The 22,168-nt window shown below is 35.0% G+C and overlaps 3 protein-coding genes across 3 annotated transcripts; 2 read left to right on the top strand and 1 right to left on the bottom strand.

Moving 5' to 3' along the window:
- Positions 1-7,821: 7,821 nt before the first annotated feature.
- On the top strand, positions 7,822-10,522 carry LOC108998935 (peroxidase 60). Its single transcript, XM_018975707.1, has 4 exons — positions 7,822-8,058; positions 8,996-9,175; positions 9,528-9,687; positions 10,107-10,522. Exons 1-4 carry the CDS (start codon positions 7,822-7,824, stop codon positions 10,520-10,522), a joined length of 993 nt encoding a protein of 330 aa, XP_018831252.1.
- A 6,402-nt stretch (positions 10,523-16,924) lies between these two features.
- Positions 16,925-17,551, bottom strand: LOC108998942 (germin-like protein 9-3). Its single transcript, XM_018975712.1, has one exon. The coding sequence runs from the start codon at positions 17,549-17,551 to the stop codon at positions 16,925-16,927; it is 627 nt and encodes a 208-aa protein (XP_018831257.1).
- Positions 17,552-18,188: 637 nt separating this feature from the next.
- Positions 18,189-18,821, top strand: LOC108998934 (germin-like protein 9-3). Its single transcript, XM_018975705.1, has one exon. It carries the CDS (start codon positions 18,189-18,191, stop codon positions 18,819-18,821), a length of 633 nt encoding a protein of 210 aa, XP_018831250.1.
- Positions 18,822-22,168: the final 3,347 nt, after the last annotated feature.

Genomic DNA, 22,168 nt, shown 5'->3' with positions numbered 1-22,168 from the left:
GCTTCAAGGGATTTTGATGGTCAAGCGTAATGACAATAATGCCCTCGAATGGAAAGAACGTCTGTACTCGCGGTCTGAAAGTCGAGGCCGAGGCCGAGCGTACTTTCTAATCAGTTCTTCTACGTACAACTGCCGGTTGCAACCGTAGGGGAATCGACACTTGCCATGTCAGTAAATATATTAAAAAAATAAAAAACAACACAGAGGAAATGAAAAGAAAGAAGTCTTGGTTTTGGAAGATAAAGTATTGATTTTGGAAGATAAACACTCAAGATCATTTTGTCTGTATCTTCCCAGCAATGGCTGTCCTTTGGAGCGTTATTTTCAATATTAGCCACACTTACAATATCATTTTGCTTGGAACTGGTCAACAATGGGCGTCCTTTGAAAAGTCATTTCCTTTTCTCTCCCTTCCACCATTTCTTGAATTTCTTTAACAACTTTTACTAGTACGATAACATGGGCTTTTTTTTTTGTCTTTTTGCTCGATCTCTTTCTTTGACCCTATCACTTCCAAGTTGGCTTGGGTTTTCATCAGATATATACTAGTTAATTATAGAGAATAGGGCGCTGGATTTTGGCCATTTCTTGTTGCTCTATTTGAAAGTTCATTTGCATCCAGAAATCAACCGGGGCCTCGTAAGTGTCAGGAAATGGGGGGAAATGTTGTATTTTTACCGCCCAAACTCATTTTTGCAGAGCATTTCGAGTGAAAAGAAGAAGATCACTGACTGAAAAATGCCCAATCCCATTTCGACTGCAGAGCATTTAGATTGGAAAGAAGAAACTGACCATTCTACTCCTTTTTCTTCTTCCAATCCCATGTGGTTGCTCTTCGACGAGGATTTTTCATTCCTCTTTTTCATGAATTTTTCTAGATTTTTATTCCTCTTTTTTTCTTCCATTTACTAATTTCTCCTGTAATTCTTGGATATGAGCTGTTGTCTGCTTTGTGGGTACTAGAGAACGAAAGAGCTTTGTTGTTTCGTGCTGCTACTAAGACTTGAAGCTCTCTAGCGAATGTTCAGGTTGCCCAGCGACGTAATCGAGGAGTCCCTCTCCAGCCTTGTCGTCGCCATGGACATATGTGCCCTTTACGAAAGTATGCCCTAAGAAGATCACAGCGAAGAGGAAGAGTGCAGAGGAGAAAAAGAGGGGCTAGAAGTAAGCCAAGATGGTGATGAAACTGGGTGCTACGAGGACGATGGTGAGAGAGAGAGTGAGAGCAAAGATGATGGGGAACTTGTGCTCGAGAAGCTTTTCCCGGATCTCCATGGCTTTTTGGGTTTGGCAGAGAGGGCGAGAGAAAGAGGAGAGGTGTGTTGGAGTGGAGAAGACGAAGGGAAGGAAAGGGGTTGGCTTCGCGGAGAAGCCCAACGGTGAGTGCGTTTTGAGTTATCAAATGAAACGGGATGTTTCATCTCCACGTGGGCTACGGTTTCTCAAAGATTCCTCAGGACGGTTGTCTATAGCATTTTTCCTTTCTAATTTCTTTGAGTGCTACTTGAAAAGTGTCCAGCACACTTTTTAGGGCAAAACCGAAATTCTCTGTTATAAAAAATTAGAAAAATAAAAAAAATCATTTTCTGAGGTTGAATCTCAACTTTGGATTCGCAACTATAAGGTTTCGTTTGGTTGATTAATTCCTCTCAATTCATCTCAACTCATCATTACAATTTTTTCAAATTACAACACAAAATATAATAAACAATTCAACTTTTTCAAATCTCAAAATAATAATAATATTAAAAAATAATATTCTAACAATATTTTATCATCTCAACTCAACTCAACTCAACTCAACTCACTTCAACATCCAAACATAACCTAACTCACTTCAATTTATTTTATTTTATTATTACAAATTTTTTAAAATTTTATATAAAATATAATAAATAATTTAATTTTTTAAATATAATAATAATAATATTTTATTTTACTATTCACAAACCATCTCAACTCATCTCCATAATATTTTTTTACAATATTTTTACCACAACTTTATTACTCTTAGTCTATTTATTTATTTTTATTTTCTTTCAAGTGTTTTTTAATATCTTTAATCATTAAAAAAAATTTTTAAAAATATACAATTTCACTAATAATTACTTTCTTAACTAGTCAATAAAAGAAAATTTTTTAAAAAATTAAAAAGAATAATAGAAGGGTATTAATAGAGTAGTAAGGCTCTCATTATTCAATGAATACGTATATAACTCTTTTTTTTTAGAATTTTTTTATAATCATGTTTTAAAATGAGAATATTTATATAAATTAATGTTATTTTTATAAGTTATTTTATAAAAATATATCTTATTTAAAATATAGTTATATAAAAGATTATAAAAAAAATTATATATCTATCATTTTTCTAAATTATTTATAAATCTCAGAATTAGAAATCAGCTAATAGCTTTCCCCACTGATTTTGTAGAAGACATAATCAAATCAATGATGTTTTCATATGTGAACTCCTCCAAAAAAGTTTATTAAGGTTATTCATAGAGCTTTTTCAGAAATTTTCTGGGATGGTTACGAGCGTCATGTAAAGAAAAAGTACTAGATTTATTGGAAGAAGAAAACAATCCGACCTTTTCAGAAAAGCAGTGCTGATATTCGAAACCTTTTTAATACTCTTCAATTTGAACAAGCATGAAAAAATATTGTTGGTGATTATCTATTGAAAATGTGGTGCCAAAACTTTTAAGTGCGTTTGGATGTTAAATTGAATTGAGTTGAGTTGAGTTGAGATGGTAAAATATTATTAAAATATTATTGTTTATTATTATTATTATTTTAATATTTAAAAAAATTGAATTGTTTAATATATTTTGTATTAGAATTTGAAAAAATTGTAATGATAAGTTGAGATGAATTTAGGTTCAAAACGAAGCCTAAGATTCCTAAGATTCTTATCTGAAAGTCTATTTGTTGTCTTCTCCCTATCATTATTCAAGAAAGCTAATGGTTGGTGAAAGATGGGTTAATTAACTTCCGGTATAAAGATTAGATAGGAACATTTTCCCTAGCAAATAAGTTCTTTATTGTTTTCCCTTTTAAGGTTAGGTTTGGATCATGAGTTGATATGAAAGTTAAATAAAATATTATTATTATTTTAAAAAATTAAATTATTTATTATATTTTATGTAAAAATTTATTTATAAATTATAAGGATGAGATGAGATTAGAGGAGATGGATTGAAAGTATTTCTCAATAACCTAAAAGTTAAAAAGACATATTCAAGCTTGGGTGGGAATGATACAAAGTTGCTTTCATTGGCAGAGAAATGTTGACACCCTTTGATGGTTCTTTCACAACAGTCGGCGTGGAATATCATCAGACAATGCCATCTAGAATTTGTTTGGGCTAAATACATATGAAACTCTTTGTTACCTCTGAAAATTAATTTGTTTATATGAAAGTTGTGACAAGGTGGAGGGGGTATCAGACTTGAAAATATAAAGTTATGGCATTCCCTAAGTACCTTAGGTGCGGTTTGGTTAGCTAATACAGATGAAAACATCTCATTTAGAGTTGTACTGTATAGTATTTTTGGCTATCCAAACATAATATTTCATCTCTTAAGTTTTGAAAACATCCACTTAAATAAATAGTAAATAAACAGTAAAAATTGACATGAGCATTGTGTGAACAGTGTCAAAACTAACGTAAACAGTGCATGAACAGTAAAAACTTATGTGAACAATACGCAATTTAGGTACTCTATAAAATAGTGGGATCCACACCTTTTTCAAATCTCAAAAATTAAAAACTATCTCATCCCATCTTACTATCTAAATATATATATATTTTTTTATAAATTATTTCATCTCATCTTAACTAAAAAATTTTACTATTATTTAAAATATTTCATTTGTACTGTATATCCAAACAAAGCCTATGACTGTTGTAAAAAAGATGCTAAAAGCGAAGCACATCTATTTTACTCATCCTCTGGCTAATGAAGTTTGGGCTTAATTCTCTTACTATTTTGTAGCCTCCTCCCCTCTCATGGAAACTAAAATATTCATGCTAGTGGTCATTTTTTTAAGGGATAAAATTAGGTTCATCATTGCTTCTTTTGTTCACTCTTATACTAAAATGGAGAATGATACAAAAATGGAGAATGGTTCTAAAGCTGTAATCGGTGCGGTTTTGTACATTTTTTAGATTTTGTACATTTTTTAGAACAAAATCAGTATACACCGATTTTGAAAATTATAAACCAATACCGGATCGGTTCTAAAATTGAAACTTCAAATTTCTTATAAGCATATATAATTAAATGTGTAAAAATATATTTACAAAAAAATATATATTATAATTTATTATGCCAAAAATTGTATATATTATTGATATATATATTTATATTAATATTTATGCTTAAGATTAAAATTTATGTTATATTAATTTTATATTATAAGTTTGTATTCTAGTTTATACTGAGGGTTTCTCTTCTCTTGTCAACTTTTTTGCTTTTTTCTGCAATACGGTTAAGGTGTATGGCAGAGGATTCATGCGGTAATTAACTTACAGTTGCAGAATAAAAAATGATTTGAAAAAAATAAAAAAAATGATGGTTCGGCTTGGACAAATCCATCGGGCCTTTATCGGGTCCGGGAGACAATGACCCGTTATCCTTCCACTGTCAGGAGCGGGGGGTAGTCGCTGCTCTGTGAAACCAGCCTGACGCTTTGCCCCCATCCTCTAGGAAACACGTGACCCAAGAGCCTTCGCCCAAGCCACATGCCTCAGACTCTCGACTTGGAACGGGCGGGCCGGTAATAAGCCGACGGAGGCCCAGCCCGGATAGAATATGCCAGCGTCCCAACAAATTCATGCCCCCACGTGGGTTAAAGGCTCGCGTTACCAAGCCCGGCCAACAACCCAATCTCATTGTAGCATTATAAAGTGCCGAATTGTCTTGCTTCTAATCGATGTGGGATTCCGTTTTGGACGGAGAAACTAGTAGTAGAAAGGCTGGGATCAGTGCAACTGCTCACAACGAAATATGGGGACCTTTTTTCTCATCCGTATTCCACTAATTGTGTCGCATAAACCTGTTAAGGTTAATTGAACAATCAAAATCTCGTTCAGTTTCAGTTCCAACTCTGCACAAAGAATCAAGATAGCAAACCTGTGTTGAAAAAGGAACAAGCAACAAGAGAAAAATGGAGCCCAACTTTTACCAGAATTTCAACACCCAAAACTTATTCAAAGTTTTCCTAGAATTACGATGGATTTTTCTATTATTAATTATATTTTTATAAAATAATTTTAATCATCTTTCTTTTAATATTTTTTAAAATATAAAAAGAATTAAGAAATTATTTTTTGCATCTATCTATAATAATCATGCAAAAATTATAATAATATAAGAAAATATGAATAAAATTTTTATTAATTATTTATAAAGTATAAAATAATGCAATAATCATATCTTATAACAAATTATAATATAAGTAATGTTCATCTATATAATTTAATTAGAGAAAAATTAATAATATTTTATTATTATAGAGAGTGTGATGGTTAATCCAATATAGATTTCAAGTTTTGAGTGATTAGCTAAAAGTAAAAAAGTTTCATATTAATCAAATTTTAAAGATTAAAATGACTAATCTAGTGCCAATGCTCTAATAAATGCATGCATATATGGGATCGACTGCAAATACTGGATCTTTTCTTTTAAAATAATAAATTGACAGACAGTATTATCTTGAGTCCAAGCTGCATCAAATCTCATTAAATTTATTTTAATTTAAACCTCACTACATTATGATTTGCCCGGGCATTATATGCATCCCTTCGAGGCCATTTTGTATACAACAAATTAAAAATCTACCAAATTAACGATCGAGTCAATGTCACACCTATTTTCTAGATGTCCACGAAAACATGACGTGTGGGCACGAAAGACAACGCATGCATGAGAACCCCCATCCTCGTTGCCAAGTTGTTATTGTTTTAAAGTTTTGGGTTTTTTTTTTGCCCTTCCTATAATTTCCTTATATTTTTCAAACATGCAAACTCGATCTGATGATGCAAAATTTTTCTCCTCCATCATGTTTTTCTTTGACTTTAGGGATCATCATTTTGGCGATAGTAATGCACTAAAAGAACCATATCATGTGGGTAGCTCCTGTATATTTAACAACAGAATTGCTTTGGAGCGGTCTGACTGTTTTTAAGGGAATACTAGCCACCAATTGTAAGCCACCACGTCATTTATTAAACACAATTAACATGAGGATTATCACATTTCCGAATGTCCCAGTCGAACGCCCCTGCCAAAACATCTCTTGAAACTCAACCCAGTACAAGGAACGCCCCCTTCACAAACTTTAGATTTGTCGAACGCCCTAGTCCAGTGTCGTCAGCCAGTCATTGTCAAACACCCCAGTGCCATCAAACGATCCAACAGTTTTGCCCCACCATCTCCGTCGCATCCAACATCTCCATCGCCCACCATCCGCCCACCATCTCTTTCGCCCACCACTACTCTATTAAGTGGTTTCCCAATGTATGATAATATAAAATTTCATAGATTCCCCTCCCCTCCAATGGCAGAGAACCCAAGTATTAAGTTTCACCTAGATAATAAAAAATTACACAATAGATAATTAAATCATGAACAACTAGCAACTCGAAGAGCAAGGTTTGATCGCAGCCATAGAAAAGAAGTTGAAACAATAATCACATACATTATACAAAGAATAAAAGTGGCACGATTAGGAGAACATGACTCTTGAATGAGTAGAGCATATGAGATTCACACGAACTTGAGTCTTAAAGGATAGAGGATAGGGATTGAATTGAATTGAAAGGGAATCAATGGACATAGAAATATATGTCTCAAGGAAAATTGAATTAGAGGATAGAATTGCTTTTGATGGTTATCAAGACGTCGACGTCTTGGAATGGGAGGCGACATACGACACCACAAACAATCGACTGGAGGCTTCGAGGGGTTGCAACGGGCTGGAGGCTTCAATAAGGGGGCTGCGAAGGGTTGGAGGCGTCGAGGGGCTTTGACAGGGTTGGAGGCTTCGAGGGGCTTTGACGAGCTGGAGGCTTCGAGGGGCTGTGACGCTGGAAGCTTTGATAGGCTACGACGCTGGAGGCTTCGACGGGTTTGAGCGAAGGAGATGAGGGGTTTGAGCGAATGAAACTCCTACCATGCAGTCCCATATGTTTTTCAATGGACTGCCTACGCGGCGATCTCTTATTGGTGGACTGTTTTTTATAATAAGACAGACGGACTAGTTCTAAGTTATTCTGATTTAACAAATACAAAACCTTCGAATCAATTATAATGCTACATGAGATATAAAGAGATTCCATAAAAGTAAACTTACAAACTGACAATATGTCTTCATGTGATCTGGTGGCTATTTTATAATAAAAGTAATTTTATAATCTGATAAACTACATGATCAAGTCACGTTAATTTGTAAGATTAGTTTTATATAATCTCTTTATAGTTATAAAGGTATTTCTCAATTAATATATATATATATATATATAATTCTATTTACATTTGATTAAAGAGATCTAGAAGTTTAAAAATCTAACTTCTTAACAAGTGGCATGGAAGATGTGTCTTGGCTTGCAAATGGAAAGAAATAATATTTGCTGGCATGGTATGAGTGCTTATGCACCGGGTTTACAGCTTAAATAGAATATTGTACACGACGTTAAAGGCAGTCGTGCAAAGCATAATAGTAGATCAGGCATCGATCCTCGTGAATATAAATAGGAAAGAAACATGTCGTTTGTTTTCAGGTCTAATATTTCCAAATAAAGTGGTGAAGACAAAAATGACAAGCACAGGTACTGCAATGGCACTAGCCCTTGGCCTCATCTTTGTGAGCTTGGCAGGCCGCCAATCTTACGCCGGCAGCAGTGCAGCACTTGAGGTAGGATTTTACAAGGGAAAATGTGGGATCTTCGATGTTGAGAGCATTGTAGCTGGTCTTGTCAAGGCTAAGTTTTTCAAGGACCCTACAATTGCGCCAGCGCTCATTCGCATGCAATTCCACGATTGCTTTGTCAGCGTAAGTACTGACCTCTTGAATTTCACCTTAGATTACTATATATATTGTTGTTTTACATTTTCGGTTTCCATCTTTTAAAGAAAGAAATAAAGTGAGTTTTACTATAATTATAATTGTCGGAGTGCATTTTTTAAGATAATTCTAGAGCATTAGTATTAATTTTATCAAAATTATTTTTAAAATTTAACTAAAAATAAATATTTTTATAAATTTAAAATCATTCAAATCATAACCTCACATTTGATTAGTCAAAATAATAATATAATATTAATTTTTTAATAATATTATTTTAAAATTTTTTCCTACACTAACCATATGTTAATTACTAATTTCAGTTTTACTTAAATTATTATTTTTCAATTAATTTTTTTTCCTCAATCTAATAATTCAACAAACATATTTTAGAATAAAATGTGAAAAATATTAAAATAGTTGAGTCTGATACTATAGAATAAAATATTACTTTTGAAAATAAATAATACATCTTTAAATACGAAAAAATACTTTAAAATACTGTAGCTCATAATTGAAGCCACTATTTGACTACTCCAATATAGATGATTCTATATCTATTTCTTCAATTTTTGAAGATGAACTGGCTTTGGTTAAGACAATGCCATGCAGTGCTCTTAGATATTGTTCAATATGTTTTGTAGAATTCACTTAATCTATCTATCTCTCATACCAAGTATCTCAAAAACTTAATCTGACTAAAAGAGACAGATTTAATTTAATTATGTAGATATATTATATTCTTAATGTTTAATTAGATCGATGAATACAAGATTTTTTTTTCTTAGCACGCACGTAATACAACATTTGTTCATTTTCTTATATTTTCTTGGAGATATATAATATATCATTAGTTATTAGCTATGATTAATTTTATTTTTTTTCTGTCCAACGACTGACAGTACTACTACCATGAAAATTTAAGGGATGTGATGCATCGCTTCTTCTAAATGGGGGCTCCAGCGAGAGATTTGCTTCTCCAAATCTGAGTGTAAGGGGCTATGAATTTATTGACGAGGTGAAAGATGCCGTGGAGAGCTTCTGCCCTGGACTGGTCTCTTGTGCTGATATCATCGCCATCGCTACGAGGGACGCCATTTCCCTGGTATTAATTCTACGTACTACGTACTGTGATTTCCTATTTTTAATATTATAAAAAATCTTATTTTCAAGTCGGTGTGTCTTTATTAGAAGACACTTAATAAAATATCTATATGACATAACTAAATTTAAAAGATAAATTTTAAAATTTAAATTTTATAAATCAAAACTTAATTTTTAAATAAGGTAAATATTAGTGTGTTGCACGTACCGAGTTGAAAATAGAATAATTTTAATATTATTTGTAGGTTTAAAAAATAGACAAATAGAATGAAGTTAAAAAGATCGACCTGAGATAAAATAATGGAAATGATAATGACAAGTTCATGATCTGTGAGATTTGATGATGGATGCAGAGCGGAGGAGGGCGATACCGAGTAGAAACAGGGAGAAGGGATGGCTTTGAATCCCTTGCTGAAAATGTTGATCTTCCTGGTCCTCAAATACCTGTATCAGAATCCATTGCTGCTTTTGCAAGAAAAGGACTTAATGTTACTGATATGGTTTATCTTCTGGGTACTAAATATTTGCAATTCTCCGCTCTATCGCTTTAGGAAGAATTCTGATTTATACAGTTATTTTTATGTATTTTTTGTATATTCTACTGATGTGATTGATCAAAACAATTAATTTATATTTAACGCAACCAATCACATTAATAGAGTGTGTAAATAAATACGTAAAAGTGACTGCACATAAAATTTTTATTTAAGAAAATGATTTTCGCTTTGATATTATAATTTTTGTTATCTTCAATCATACAAATGCTTAATTGAAAAGTCATTTTAAACTATATATGCTACTCAATTGACGTGACGGAAGACGATAAATTTAAGATAAAAATTAGTAGAGCATTGTATATATTTTTATTCAGTCTTAGCAATATGCATTAATATATAATATTTCATGCATGTTTCATTGACATCTATGCACAGGTGGCCATACCGTTGGTGTTGCACATTGTTTCTTTTTCCAAGATCGACTTTATAATTTCCAGAATACTGGAAGACCTGACCCAACCATGGATCTGGAGTTAGTGAGATCCCTAAGGTCCAGGTGTCCCCAGAAGTCGACAGGCAACAACATTGTCAGTCTCGACCAGAACTTTTTGAGCTCCTTCATCGTTGATAACTCATTCTACCAGGAAATCTTAAGGAAAAGGGGGGTTCTCCAAATCGATCAACGGCTAGCGTTGGACCCAAGAACCAGGGACATAGTGACAACGATAGCCAGTGGTCGTGCTTCTGACTTCGGCAGTAAATTCGGGGAAGCCATGATCAAGATGGGAGCAATCCAAGTCCTTACTGGCACAGAAGGAGAAATAAGAAAATCATGCAGTGTTATTAATTAACAATCCCTATCCTTCTCGTGATGCGATCGATGATATCATGAGTTAATCATGTTAACGAGCTGGTTTTGGCTTTCATTTCTGTTGATCTGTTTCATTTTTTCTGGTCTTTGTTGATTTTTTCTATTTCTTTTGCCGCTATAAATACATATTTTGCATTTATTTTAATCAGTATTGACTTGTACTATTTGATTACTTTTCTTTATGATCAAAGAAGATTGATAAAAAAACAATAGCCTCTATTTTTTGGCACAATAAGCTTTAGCAGCTCATGATCATGTAATTAATAAGCTATGGGCTGACGGTGACCTCCTTAATGATATTGCATGAAGATATGGGTTTATAAAGATGGGCTTCCCGAGTTTTCTTTTTAAACAAAAAACTTTAACTGAACTAAAATAAAAAATCCTATTATTATACTGGTATGTATAGCATATTTAATAACGTGTTTATATCATATAATTTAATTTAAAAAATAAAATTTAAAATTTTAAGTAATATGAGTGGTGTGTTGGATACACCGGCTCAATAATAAACTAACTCAACTAAAATAGAGGTACGAGATGATCAAGGGGCACTAGAGGGATGTATCTAATTAACATCTTGATCTTGAGGATAGACGGCATGGGAGCTTAGGGATTAATGGGAGCATATTGTCGTTAATTTGATGCATGGTACCTAATGCCATAGACTTATGATCATTTTCGACCTAGATGAAAGAGAAAATAAGAGAAAAAGCCATAGATAATTTATGGACAAGAAAGGGATAAGGGGAGGAGAAGAGGGGAAGGGGCCGGGGAGGGCAAGCTGCAGGGAGGAGCCTAAGCTACTCCACCGGTGGTGAAAGATGACACTACAAGAAATTAGGTTTTTTCCAACGCTCAAAATTGTAGCAAATACCTCTATTAATCGCTGCATTTGAGCATTTTCGGCGATATTTAATTCGCTGCATATTCGATGAAATTAAAGTGAGTTTTTTGATTAATTTCAGCTATAGGAAAAAATCGTCACAAAGCTACTATTTCTAGCGATTTTTCTGCATTGCATTTGTCCAAAAAATCGACGAAAATAGCCATTCCATTCACTTATTAAATCGTTGAGAAAAAATAATTGCAGCGATATATATATCGTCGCAAAAGGTGATAAAATCGCCGCAAAAGACTAATTATTTTTCCCAGTGATTAAAAATTATCGTTGCTATATTGTAGTCCCGTCGCCAAAATATATTATTTCCGGCGATTAAAATTCGCTAGAAAAAAGTTAAATTGACGAAAAAAAAGTATTTCCGGCAATATTTACTCGCTTGAAATGGTTTTTCAAAAAAGAAAAAAAAAGCACAAAAATAGAGATGAACTATACCCAAGTTGGATTATCAACGAAAATAAATACTCAAATGAAGATTTAAGTTAAAGATTCAAGCATGAAAAATAAAATAAGAACATTTACACAAGACAATAACATAAAAAAAAAAATTATATGGGAAGAAACCATAAAGAAGTGGAGGTAGTGAGGGTGAAAATGTGAATTGCATTGGAATTTAATAAGTGATGTTCAATTATCACTTACGAATATACTGCATATATGACTTTATGCATTGAATAACATCAACTATCACATACACATTGACAAATGAAGTCTCAAATTTAGCTTGCAACAAGTTTACATGTAAATGGTAATGTCATTGAAAATATGACATTACAAAGCTATTAGTCCAGTTTATATATTAAACTTTTTGGCATGGTTACTTTGTATTTAACATCTGATTTTATTTGCTTATCTACTGGGGTTACTTGAGTTGTTCTTCAATCTGAATATCTCTAAGAACTAGTCATAATGGACTATATGCTTGTCTGAAGGGAGCACAAAAACCCAACAAGCTTACATGCCTTACTTAAGGTTTTAACTCCTTGATTTACAAGATACACACACACACACACACACACACACACACACAAATAGCACAATGAAGAGAATGACATGACCCATTAGCTCTAATTGATTTCTGAACAAGACAGAGAGTAATCATTTACATGCATAATACACATCCACTAAGGTCAGCTTCTATGTTTTTGACAATTTGGATGCATCTCTTGGTTATTTGTTTGATGGGATCCACTCCAGAAATCCTTTTAGCTGCAACACCTTTTTTTTTAATGCTCCACATATTTTTCTTTTCAGAATATTTTTTGGCAATATGACCAGTACAGTACCACATTCTGTATAAGCAAATAGGTTGGCACATCAAACTCTACCACACCAAACTCAACTTGTGTGTGGGGGTTCACTATTGCACTTATTAATAAAATCTTCTTACTTAAAAAATAAACAAAAAAGTTCTATAAGAAACACACAATGGGATTACAAAATCTGAAATAACAAACATATAAGTTCATATGCTTAAGTATATTTGAGTTGAACAGAGGAAGAGAAAAAAATCAAATGCTACTTGTCCTTACCAAATTCATCCTGCAACTTTCTTTTATGATGCTCATTCAGGACCAATGTTTCATCATAAAGAAGCCTTTTCACCTAAGATTTAAAAAGTTTGATAAGAAACATATAACAAAATAAGCCAAATACAATCAAATATGTTCATTCAATCCAAATAAAGGAGAAATTTCTTTATGAGATTGTGAGAACAGAACTTGGTTTTCTAATTAGTTTCTTTATGAAATTTCTTTATTAGTTTTCCAATTAAAATGCAATAAATCTAAAATGAAGATAAAATAAAAAGATTAAAGGATTCTGCAACCTGCATTATTTCACATCCTATTTTCGTGCAACCAGTTAAATTGACCTAAAAAATGAGAACAAGTACTAGATTAATATATATTGAAGATGCAACTGAAGTAATATAGAAGTGGCCCTAGACTTTTCCAAAATATTTAATAATTAAAAAATATATATCAAAGTAATTAAATACTAAAAAACTACCCCATCAATGTCCATATGAGAGCTAATGGCAGTACCAACAGTCGGTCCAAATCCCGTGACAACATTTAGAACTCCATTTGGGATACCAGCCTTAACCATTAAGAAAGTTATTACAAAATGTATAAGGAGAAAAAATGAAGAAAAAATAAGGAATATATGGCATATTAGTTACAACCATGCATGCATCGATTGATTCTTCTAAATGGGAACATACCAGCTTAGCAAGATGAGCATAGTAAAGAGCTGAAAGCGGTGTTTGCTCAGTGGGCTTGACGACCATAGTGCAGCCGGCGGCTAAGGCATGGCTAACCTTGCTAAATAATATAGTGGTTGGGAAATTCACGGGAATGATGAGACAAGTAATTAAGACAAGTAATTCCAAATGATTCTACAACTCCATAAAAGCACCAAGCCATTAATGGGACTGATTTACAGCAACTAAATCAAACCAGAAACAGCGTCGCTATAGATGACAGTTGTTTTTTTCACCTCAAACTTGAACTAGTTTAAGTTGTTTCTCTAACCTTCAAGCTTCCTCCTTTTTCTATAGACTTCACTATAGTTTTCGTGGTTTCTATGAAGGTTTTTCTAATGTCACATATTGAGATTTTAAGGTCATTAGGTATTCCTAATAGTAAGAAAACAGAAAGATCTACACAACTCAGTGTCAGAATCTATGGTGAATTCTCTTACTGTTTGCTTATGGTCTCCTCAGAATTTCTTCATTTCTTCCTACATAAGACTCCACCATTGAATCCCCTCATATGCTCATGATTAAAGTTGGTCAATAGCTAGATAACTGAGCCCAAACTGAAGCAAAGTAGAAAATAAATGTCGCCTGCAGCAGAGGAAATAATTCAGCAATAAATCAATTTTTAGTATTCTCTGTTCTCTTAACATTTCAACTTCTTATTTTTCATTTTCTCTTCCTTTATTCCATCCCTCCATCTCAACCTCAAGAGGTGACATGAGAAGTATCAAGTGAACTCAAATTTCAACCAAAACCAGCTCTAAGCAAAAATTGTATGTTCTTGCTCAAAAAAGCAATTGCACAAGTGGGAAGCAAAAAACCAAACTTACAAATGATGTAAAAACTAATAACAAGTGTCACCAAGCAAGTAAAATATCTGAGATGTAAAAACTGATATGTAAGAAACCAAGCCAAATAACAAATAATTCATCAATGAGGGGCCCTATTTTGCCAGCTCTAGCAGATTTAAGACTTGAAATATACTTCTTGAAACAATGGATATAAATGTCTAAGGTCATGAATAAATGCATGACAAATAATGCACACACATTTGTAAAGCATAAACAAGGTTTGAATCTACCAAAGGAACCCAATGATAAAGCTCATTCAACTCAATGATAAAGGATTAATAGAGAATAGCAAAAAGTTGCACTAAAAATGGTGAATTTGAAAAAGGTTCACCTGTTAATCATCTCTCAGAATTCTGTGGACAACAATTTCCTCTGTACCGATGGCCATCTGAGTTTACTACTTGTGGAACTCATAAAACATGAAACTGGTATACTAGACTTATCAATGTCATAAAAACTATCCAAGTTCCACAGCAAACAATCCCATTAACCGAACAGAAAAAAATATTGAAGCCAATCAAATATGGAAAGCTCACAAATGAGTTTTAAGATTCAAAGAAAATCTTAACACAAAGGACAAGCTTAAGAGACGATCTGAATCAGAGCAACCTAAGAACTAATAAGAATTTCTTCTTGGATACACAGGCCATAGCTAAAACAATAAATCAAGAATTAAAAAAAAAAGAACCCATGCTAGAAACGGTACATATAGTGAAACAAATGCTCCGCAAGAGTATCATTAGGCTCAGCAACCAGCAGCCTCTCATCTCCATCACAGCAATACCCAATAAAATTGGCAAGCCTCAGTTGCCTCATCTGCCCTACTCCCCATGCCTCCTCCTCATTTGGTGGCAGTGGGTTGCAAACAGAGCAAGGGAGGGCCTCAGGCTGCTGGGTTAGGGGTAGAGGAGAAGGGGCTTCGACGGAGAACTGGCGACGGTGTCGAGGTGTGGGTGGTTGCGAACGGCACCCCCAGTGACGGCGATATAGAGAAATCAGAGAGAGAGAGAGAGAGAGGTGAGGCCAGAAAGAGATTGGCATGGGGGCTGGGGGAGAAGGAGGGGGTGGCTGTCGAGGTGAGGTCGCGGTGGCGTGCTGGGGCCGTTGGCGAAGGGCTGTGCACGGCGGAGGCTTGAGAGAGAAGAGGGACTGGGTAGAGAAAGGGTGAAGGGGGAGAGACGACTGGAGGGAATGAAATGAGGCGAAAACCTAATGCTGGGGTTTTAAATTTAATGAGCTTTTCCGGCGCTTTTGACTCGCCGCTAATAAGTTTAAATGGACGTATTTGTTTTTACAGCGACAATGTTCGCCGCAAATAGTATATATTGTGGCGATTTTATTTAATTGACGGAAATTTAATGAGGCTACAGTTAATACAACATTGTTGCGACGACATAAATCGCCGCAAAAGGTACAAATGTCGCCACAAAAAGTAATTTGTACATTTTTCCTCCATGATTTCCCAACTTCGCACCGAAAATTAAGCGGCGACTTGAAAATTGCCAGAAATAACTTCAATTTGAAGCGATTTTTTTTTTTTTTTTTTTTTTGCGACGATTTTAAAATCGCTGAAAAATGTCAGATTTCTTGTAGTGTGATGCTTTTGTTTTAGAGAGTAGGGGGGAATTTTTTAGAGAGAGAGAGAGAGAGAGAGGAGAGAGAGACAGTTGACATGTGTAATATATAAAGTATTGTCGCGCGCTGTACTAGCTTGGTGGTCGATAATTTATAATTTCGATGAAATTATATGCATGTATGGCATGGAGTTTGTTTTGTAGCTTTTTATATAGATATTTAATAGTGCATCCTTGGCCTTCATCTTGGGGAGGGAACCCAAATGAAAGGTATAATGGGGTTATATATATTTGAGATATTTGATAAGAAAAATTTGTAAATAATAGACATTAGCTTATAGTACACATATATAAGTACTACATGACTTGCATGCTTTTGTCCCCTAAGAAATTAAAGTACATGAATAAATTAAGTCATTTTTAAATTAATTGGGTTGAACTGATCATCTTATGGTTATAACGACCATTTTGAGTTTGAGGACCAAAGTTGTTTTATAATCTTTATATATTTTGTTGAAATGGAATCAAAGCTGTACGTACTATAGTGATATATATATATATAGTTTTAAATGCTCCATGTAACTTTGAAAATCATCTTAATTAATTCATGTAATTAAATTTCAAAATACTGCTAATTAATTGCATATATGCTGGAGCATACATTTAGTCAATGTAATATATAATCAAATCAACTTGTTACAATAGAAATCACAAATAATATTCCAATATTTAAGTCTTATTTTATTCTGTTATATAAAAAATAATGAAAAGCATATGGAGTACTTTTGATCAGGTATTAGGCCTTGGGAGCAAGGCCGACCTTGATGTTTTGAATTGTAGCGGTATCAGTTTTGAAAGCCTTGGCAAGGATTGCATCATCAATGCCAGTAGTGAAAACAGTAGCAGGGATTGAACTGGTTCCAGCATTTGCACTACCGAAAGCAGATATAGCTGTGGCAGTTCTGTTGGCCGCGTCCGCATTGTATTGGAAGTGTACGAGTCCCTTAGGAAATATGAACATGTCCCCAACTTGGAGTGTCTGATTGTAAAGTTTGTTGGTGGTATCTATGAAACCAACCTCAAGACTGCCTTGCACCAGAAACAGAAGCTCTGCAGAGCGTGGATGTGTGTGAGGCGGGTTAACGCCACCTGTAGGGAACTGGAGAACGGCAATGGAGACACTTTGGCCATTTAGAGCTGGGAATTCGACCATGCTAGCTTTTGTAACCTTGAAATTTGGTGGGGTTTGGGAAAATATCCCACGCAGTCCATTGAACGTGAAGTAGTTTCCATCCACGCTTGTAGAATTTGCCGGGGCTATAAAGTCGGATAAGATATTTGGATCACTTGCTTTTGCTACCCAAAAAGTAGCAAAGACAGCTAGAAGGGTAAAAACTGAATACTTTAGCAATGCCGAGGCCATTTCTTGATGATCACACTTAAAAAGGAGAGTCTGTGTATACAAGAAAAAGACTCGGCTTTTATTTGGTGAGTATGGGTTCTCTGGTTATGTGTATATATATATATAAATTGGTTGATCATAGACGAATCCCAGCTGGGAGTACGTAGATGTTAACAAAGCTGTTTTCTTTTCTTGTTCTCCTTCAAAGACAGATGGAAGTTCCAATGCAGTCTTATAAAAAGGTAATTATTTTATATTAGTTGTGTAGGAGAACCGCTTTAGGTTGCATGCATGCAGTACGTACATTCATTAAAACCCCAAGTACTGAAAATAGGACCGGCCTAAGAGGCTAAGACCCAAGGCAATACGTAGTAATTAATTTAGTATGTCATTTAGCTATATATCGCATAACAATCATAATATTACTGCCATGACTACGAGAAGAATTGCTTTGTAGTTTCCGTCTAATACTCACCCAAGAGGCCTGCAGATCGATCATTGGTCAATGATTACAAACCGTGCCGACTTCCATGGAGATTCTATACGGGTAACCAATTATCCCCTATAAATATAGCCTTCTCTGAGTCAAAGCTGCTCATTCCATGACATTAACCTTCATTGAAAGACAATAGCTCTTAGCTGATCAACTTCTCTTTCGATGGCCTTTAAAACTTTCTCCATGAAATTCTTCTCACTGCTAGTTTCTTCATTTGCCATCATTGGAATGGCAGTAGCCGGAGATCCAAACATCCTCACTGACTTTATAACCCCTCCAAATGCCACTACCGTTGATGGAAGCTTTTTCACATTTACTGGCTTGCGTTCCTTTATCGAGTCAGGCCCTCTCACGACCTTTAAAGTGTTGAAAGCAAGCATGGTTGAATTCCCAGCACTCAACGGACAGAGTGTTTCTTATGCTGTATTGCAGTTTGCAAATGGCACAACCAATCCACCACACACCCATCCTCGCTCAGCTGAGCTCCTTTTCCTTCTTCAAGGTTCTCTTCAGGTTGGGTTTGTTGATACAACCAACAAGCTCTTTACACAAACACTTCAAGCAGGTGATATGTTTGTGTTTCCTAAAGGACTAGTGCACTTTCAGTACAATGTTGCGCAAACATCTGCTTTAGCAATTTCAGCTTTTGGGAGTGCAAATGCTGGAACTGTTTCAATTCCCAATACCTTGTTCATCACTGGCATTGACGATAATGTGTTGGCTAAATCCTTCAAGACTGATGTTTCCACCATTCAAGCTCTTAAGGCTGGCCTTGTTCCCATGGGCAAGCCCTAAGGATGACGAGCATTACCGGTAGATGCAATTTTATGGCCTCTCATTTTATTTTCCTCTCCTTATGATATATCATTTTATTTTATTTTTTTCCATCAATTGTACGTTGCCACCATTCAAATTCTTATCTTTGATTAATGAAATAAGAAATCAGTCCCTTTTCAGAACTTTGGGGTATGAATAGATGAGGTCGAGTATGATTATAATTCCACCGTTCAACTTAGACTATAGGTTCTTGAAGTTTGGTGAAATTACAAACTAATATTGGGATATTAAGTTATAAAAGATAGTCCTTGGCTAGATGATGTGAATCCAAACTGATGCGGGTGTAACACCCGGGTCCAGCAACAAGCCGTTCTATAAAAATTTTGTTTTTGAACTTATACGCATGAAGAGCTTAGTTACTTTTTTTAAAGTATTTTTTTAATTGATTACGGGCCTAAAATCTTTGTTTTGGCAGATTATGATTTTATTCAGCTTGACAATTAGGTTGTTTTTCTAAAGGGCCAAAGTGAGAATTGAGACGATAAATTTCTAGAACAAGTTGAATTATTTTTAGAAATTGAGTCTAGACCCATGACTCAAGAAAAAACCCAAGACCCAAGCTCACACCCGTTTGTTTTTAAACCATGAAAACCAAATATCCGTTTTATGATCATTTTCACTGCCACACATGATTCCACTCCCACACACATCTCCCTCATTTCTCTAGGGTTTTTCTATCGCCAATAAATATATATATACATACGTACCTGCATGTTAGTTTACCAAGCCTATAGTTGCCACAAAACTCCCACGGTAGTCTCCACCCATGCACGCACAGAAGTAGCTCTATCCACAAACCATCGTCCACCACAAGCTGCCACCTTCCACAACCTCCATGCAGTCACCGTCGCTGTCTCTGCACCTCCACACCCACGGCGTTAGACCTTACTTGCAGCCTAGTTGCACGACCTCGCCATCACAAAAACCCACACTCGTGTGCACTCAGCCAAAGGGAAACCACCCCTGTGCGAGTTTCCCCTACAAGACCCAAAGGGAAACCACCCCTGTGCGAGTTTCCCCTGCAAGACGAAAGCCTTTGGCCATTGCCTAGCCCCTTGTGAAACTGTAAGCTACCATAGCCCAGCCATGTATCATTCCCAACCCTTTGGAATACTCTGTTTTCTATACCAAAAATAGAGTATCCCGAACACCTCTTCCCTCTGTCACCATGCACCACCAAGCGACACCATTGGATACAAGTTGCTCTCACCACCTAGAACCTCCCCTGTGACCACCACTGGAAGCCACCATGGCCCTGTTTATAGGAAGATAAGCAGAGTGATTTTTCTTGCTCCTCCATGCTGCACTGTACTGGACACAACCCAGGCCACGAGGTTTCACGTAGAAGCCATCGCACGTGGGGCCAACCACCATGCCCGGTTCTCCACCCCTCCAAGTTCCCCTCTTACGCTCTGCCGACCGGGACAACCACTATCACTCAACCATATCGGAGATTCATGGCCGAACCCACAATGCACATAGCATACATACACTGCCCGTGTGTAAGTCACTCTCCTCCACTTCACTTGTGGAGACGTTAAGCCCCTTATAAGTAAATTACATGTATGCCCCTCTTAGTAAGTGACCCAGTATTTGTAATTTATAATGATTTTTTTTAATAAGACTAGAAGTTAGATGTTGGAAGTTGCAAGTTGCAGGTATTTTAGGTGTTTTTAAAGTAGTTTGGAGAGTGATGATATTTTATGGTTTGGAGGATTTTTAGACAATAGGAAAATTTAGATTTTGTAGAACTCAAGTGTTGATTCCGAAATATGTGTTCAATTGAAAATTTACAAAAGTTACGCGTGACTATCTTATAGGTGACGATCGATTTTCTTTTCCGTTGGCACTGTTGTGAGAAAATTCAAAAAAATTAAAATGTCCAGGTAAGCGGGGTTCTTATGCTAGACTTTGTATAAAAATAAAATGGACTGAGGTTGATTTTTGAAAATATGCATGTTTTGTTATGAAAAGAGATTTGAATTACCTCAGTTATTTATTCTACATCACTCATGAGATTCTGTTTAAGAATAAAGTATTTTCTAGCATGACTGGTGTAGACATGAGCTATTTTGCATTTTGTTTTTGAACTGTGCAAAATAGAGCGAATATGAAATTTTGTGCATAAATTTATGTTTTGTGATCTGATTCTATCATGTTCTGAAGATGTTTAGTACTCTGATATGATATGATGTATTTTCTAAAAACATCTGGCATAACATGATGTTTATGCTTCTGTTCCATTCTGACCTTACCACAAGTGTAAAACTGAGGTCTCTGTTCGGGTTGGAACCAACTTTTCTGTTTCTGGTGCACCCACTCCCACTTTGGAAACAAAGTGGTTTTCTGCGTGGTCTTTCCTGTGATGACACTCGGGGCTTCAAGAATAATAAGGGAAAAATTTACATTTTGTTTCTGCTCAGTTGGCCGCCGGGGTTTGCACAACCTTACCACGTGGATTAAACGTTGCATCTGTTCTGATATGATAAGATAAGATATGATGTTTTAGTTTATGTTATGCCAAAGAGATTTTGTTTATGAATATTTTCGAATTTTCGCTTTGATCTTTTTGATAACATGTTCTGACTCTGCATTTTGAAAACAAATATTCTGATTCTGCATTCTAAAAGAAAGTGTTTTGTTCTGCATTTTGAACTATGTAAATGCTCATGTTTATACACTAGTATATGTCATCTGCTTACTGAGTTGTTGATAACTCACCCCTTATTTCCAAACATTTTTCAGATAATTTTGATGGTTCAGTTGAAGAACAAGGGTAGGAAATTTTAGCAAGGTGTGATGATCGTAGATGAATGAGTGCTAAGGGTACAAGTATTTTGGAGGATCATATGTAGTAGTTTTATCTATAGCGGTTATTTTGGTATGTTAAGTTATGAATAATTTGAGTCTTTGTGGAGATGTTATTTTATTTTATCAAGGTTTTTGTTTAGTATTTCTGTGGAGGGACACATATTTTTGGATCGAACAAGTAAGTTAAGTATTTTGTGGAGTTTCTATTTATTTATTATTGATTATTGGAGATGTTCTTAAGTGATAGAAGCTAACTCTCCGGACCTCCGGGAACGGGGCGTTACAGCGGGAATACGATTCCAGATTCTATGTTGAATGCGCTGAACTACCTTAAGAATGTGAATCTACAAAAATATAACAAGAAAAACAGTCTTCCTTGGATTGAGGCAATATCAATTATTTTTTTTTTTCCAAAACATTTTATTTATGTTTATTTTTGTCTTCTTAGGAAATATTTTGTTTTAAGTTTTGGAAGTGATTCTGATTTCGATTTT

The sequence above is a fragment of the Juglans regia genome, chromosome 14, assembly GCF_001411555.2.
Source record: "Juglans regia cultivar Chandler chromosome 14, Walnut 2.0, whole genome shotgun sequence".
NCBI lineage: Eukaryota > Viridiplantae > Streptophyta > Magnoliopsida > Fagales > Juglandaceae > Juglans > Juglans regia.
Note: the sequence above shows the minus strand (reverse complement) of the source record. Positions and strands in the feature narration are given on the sequence as shown.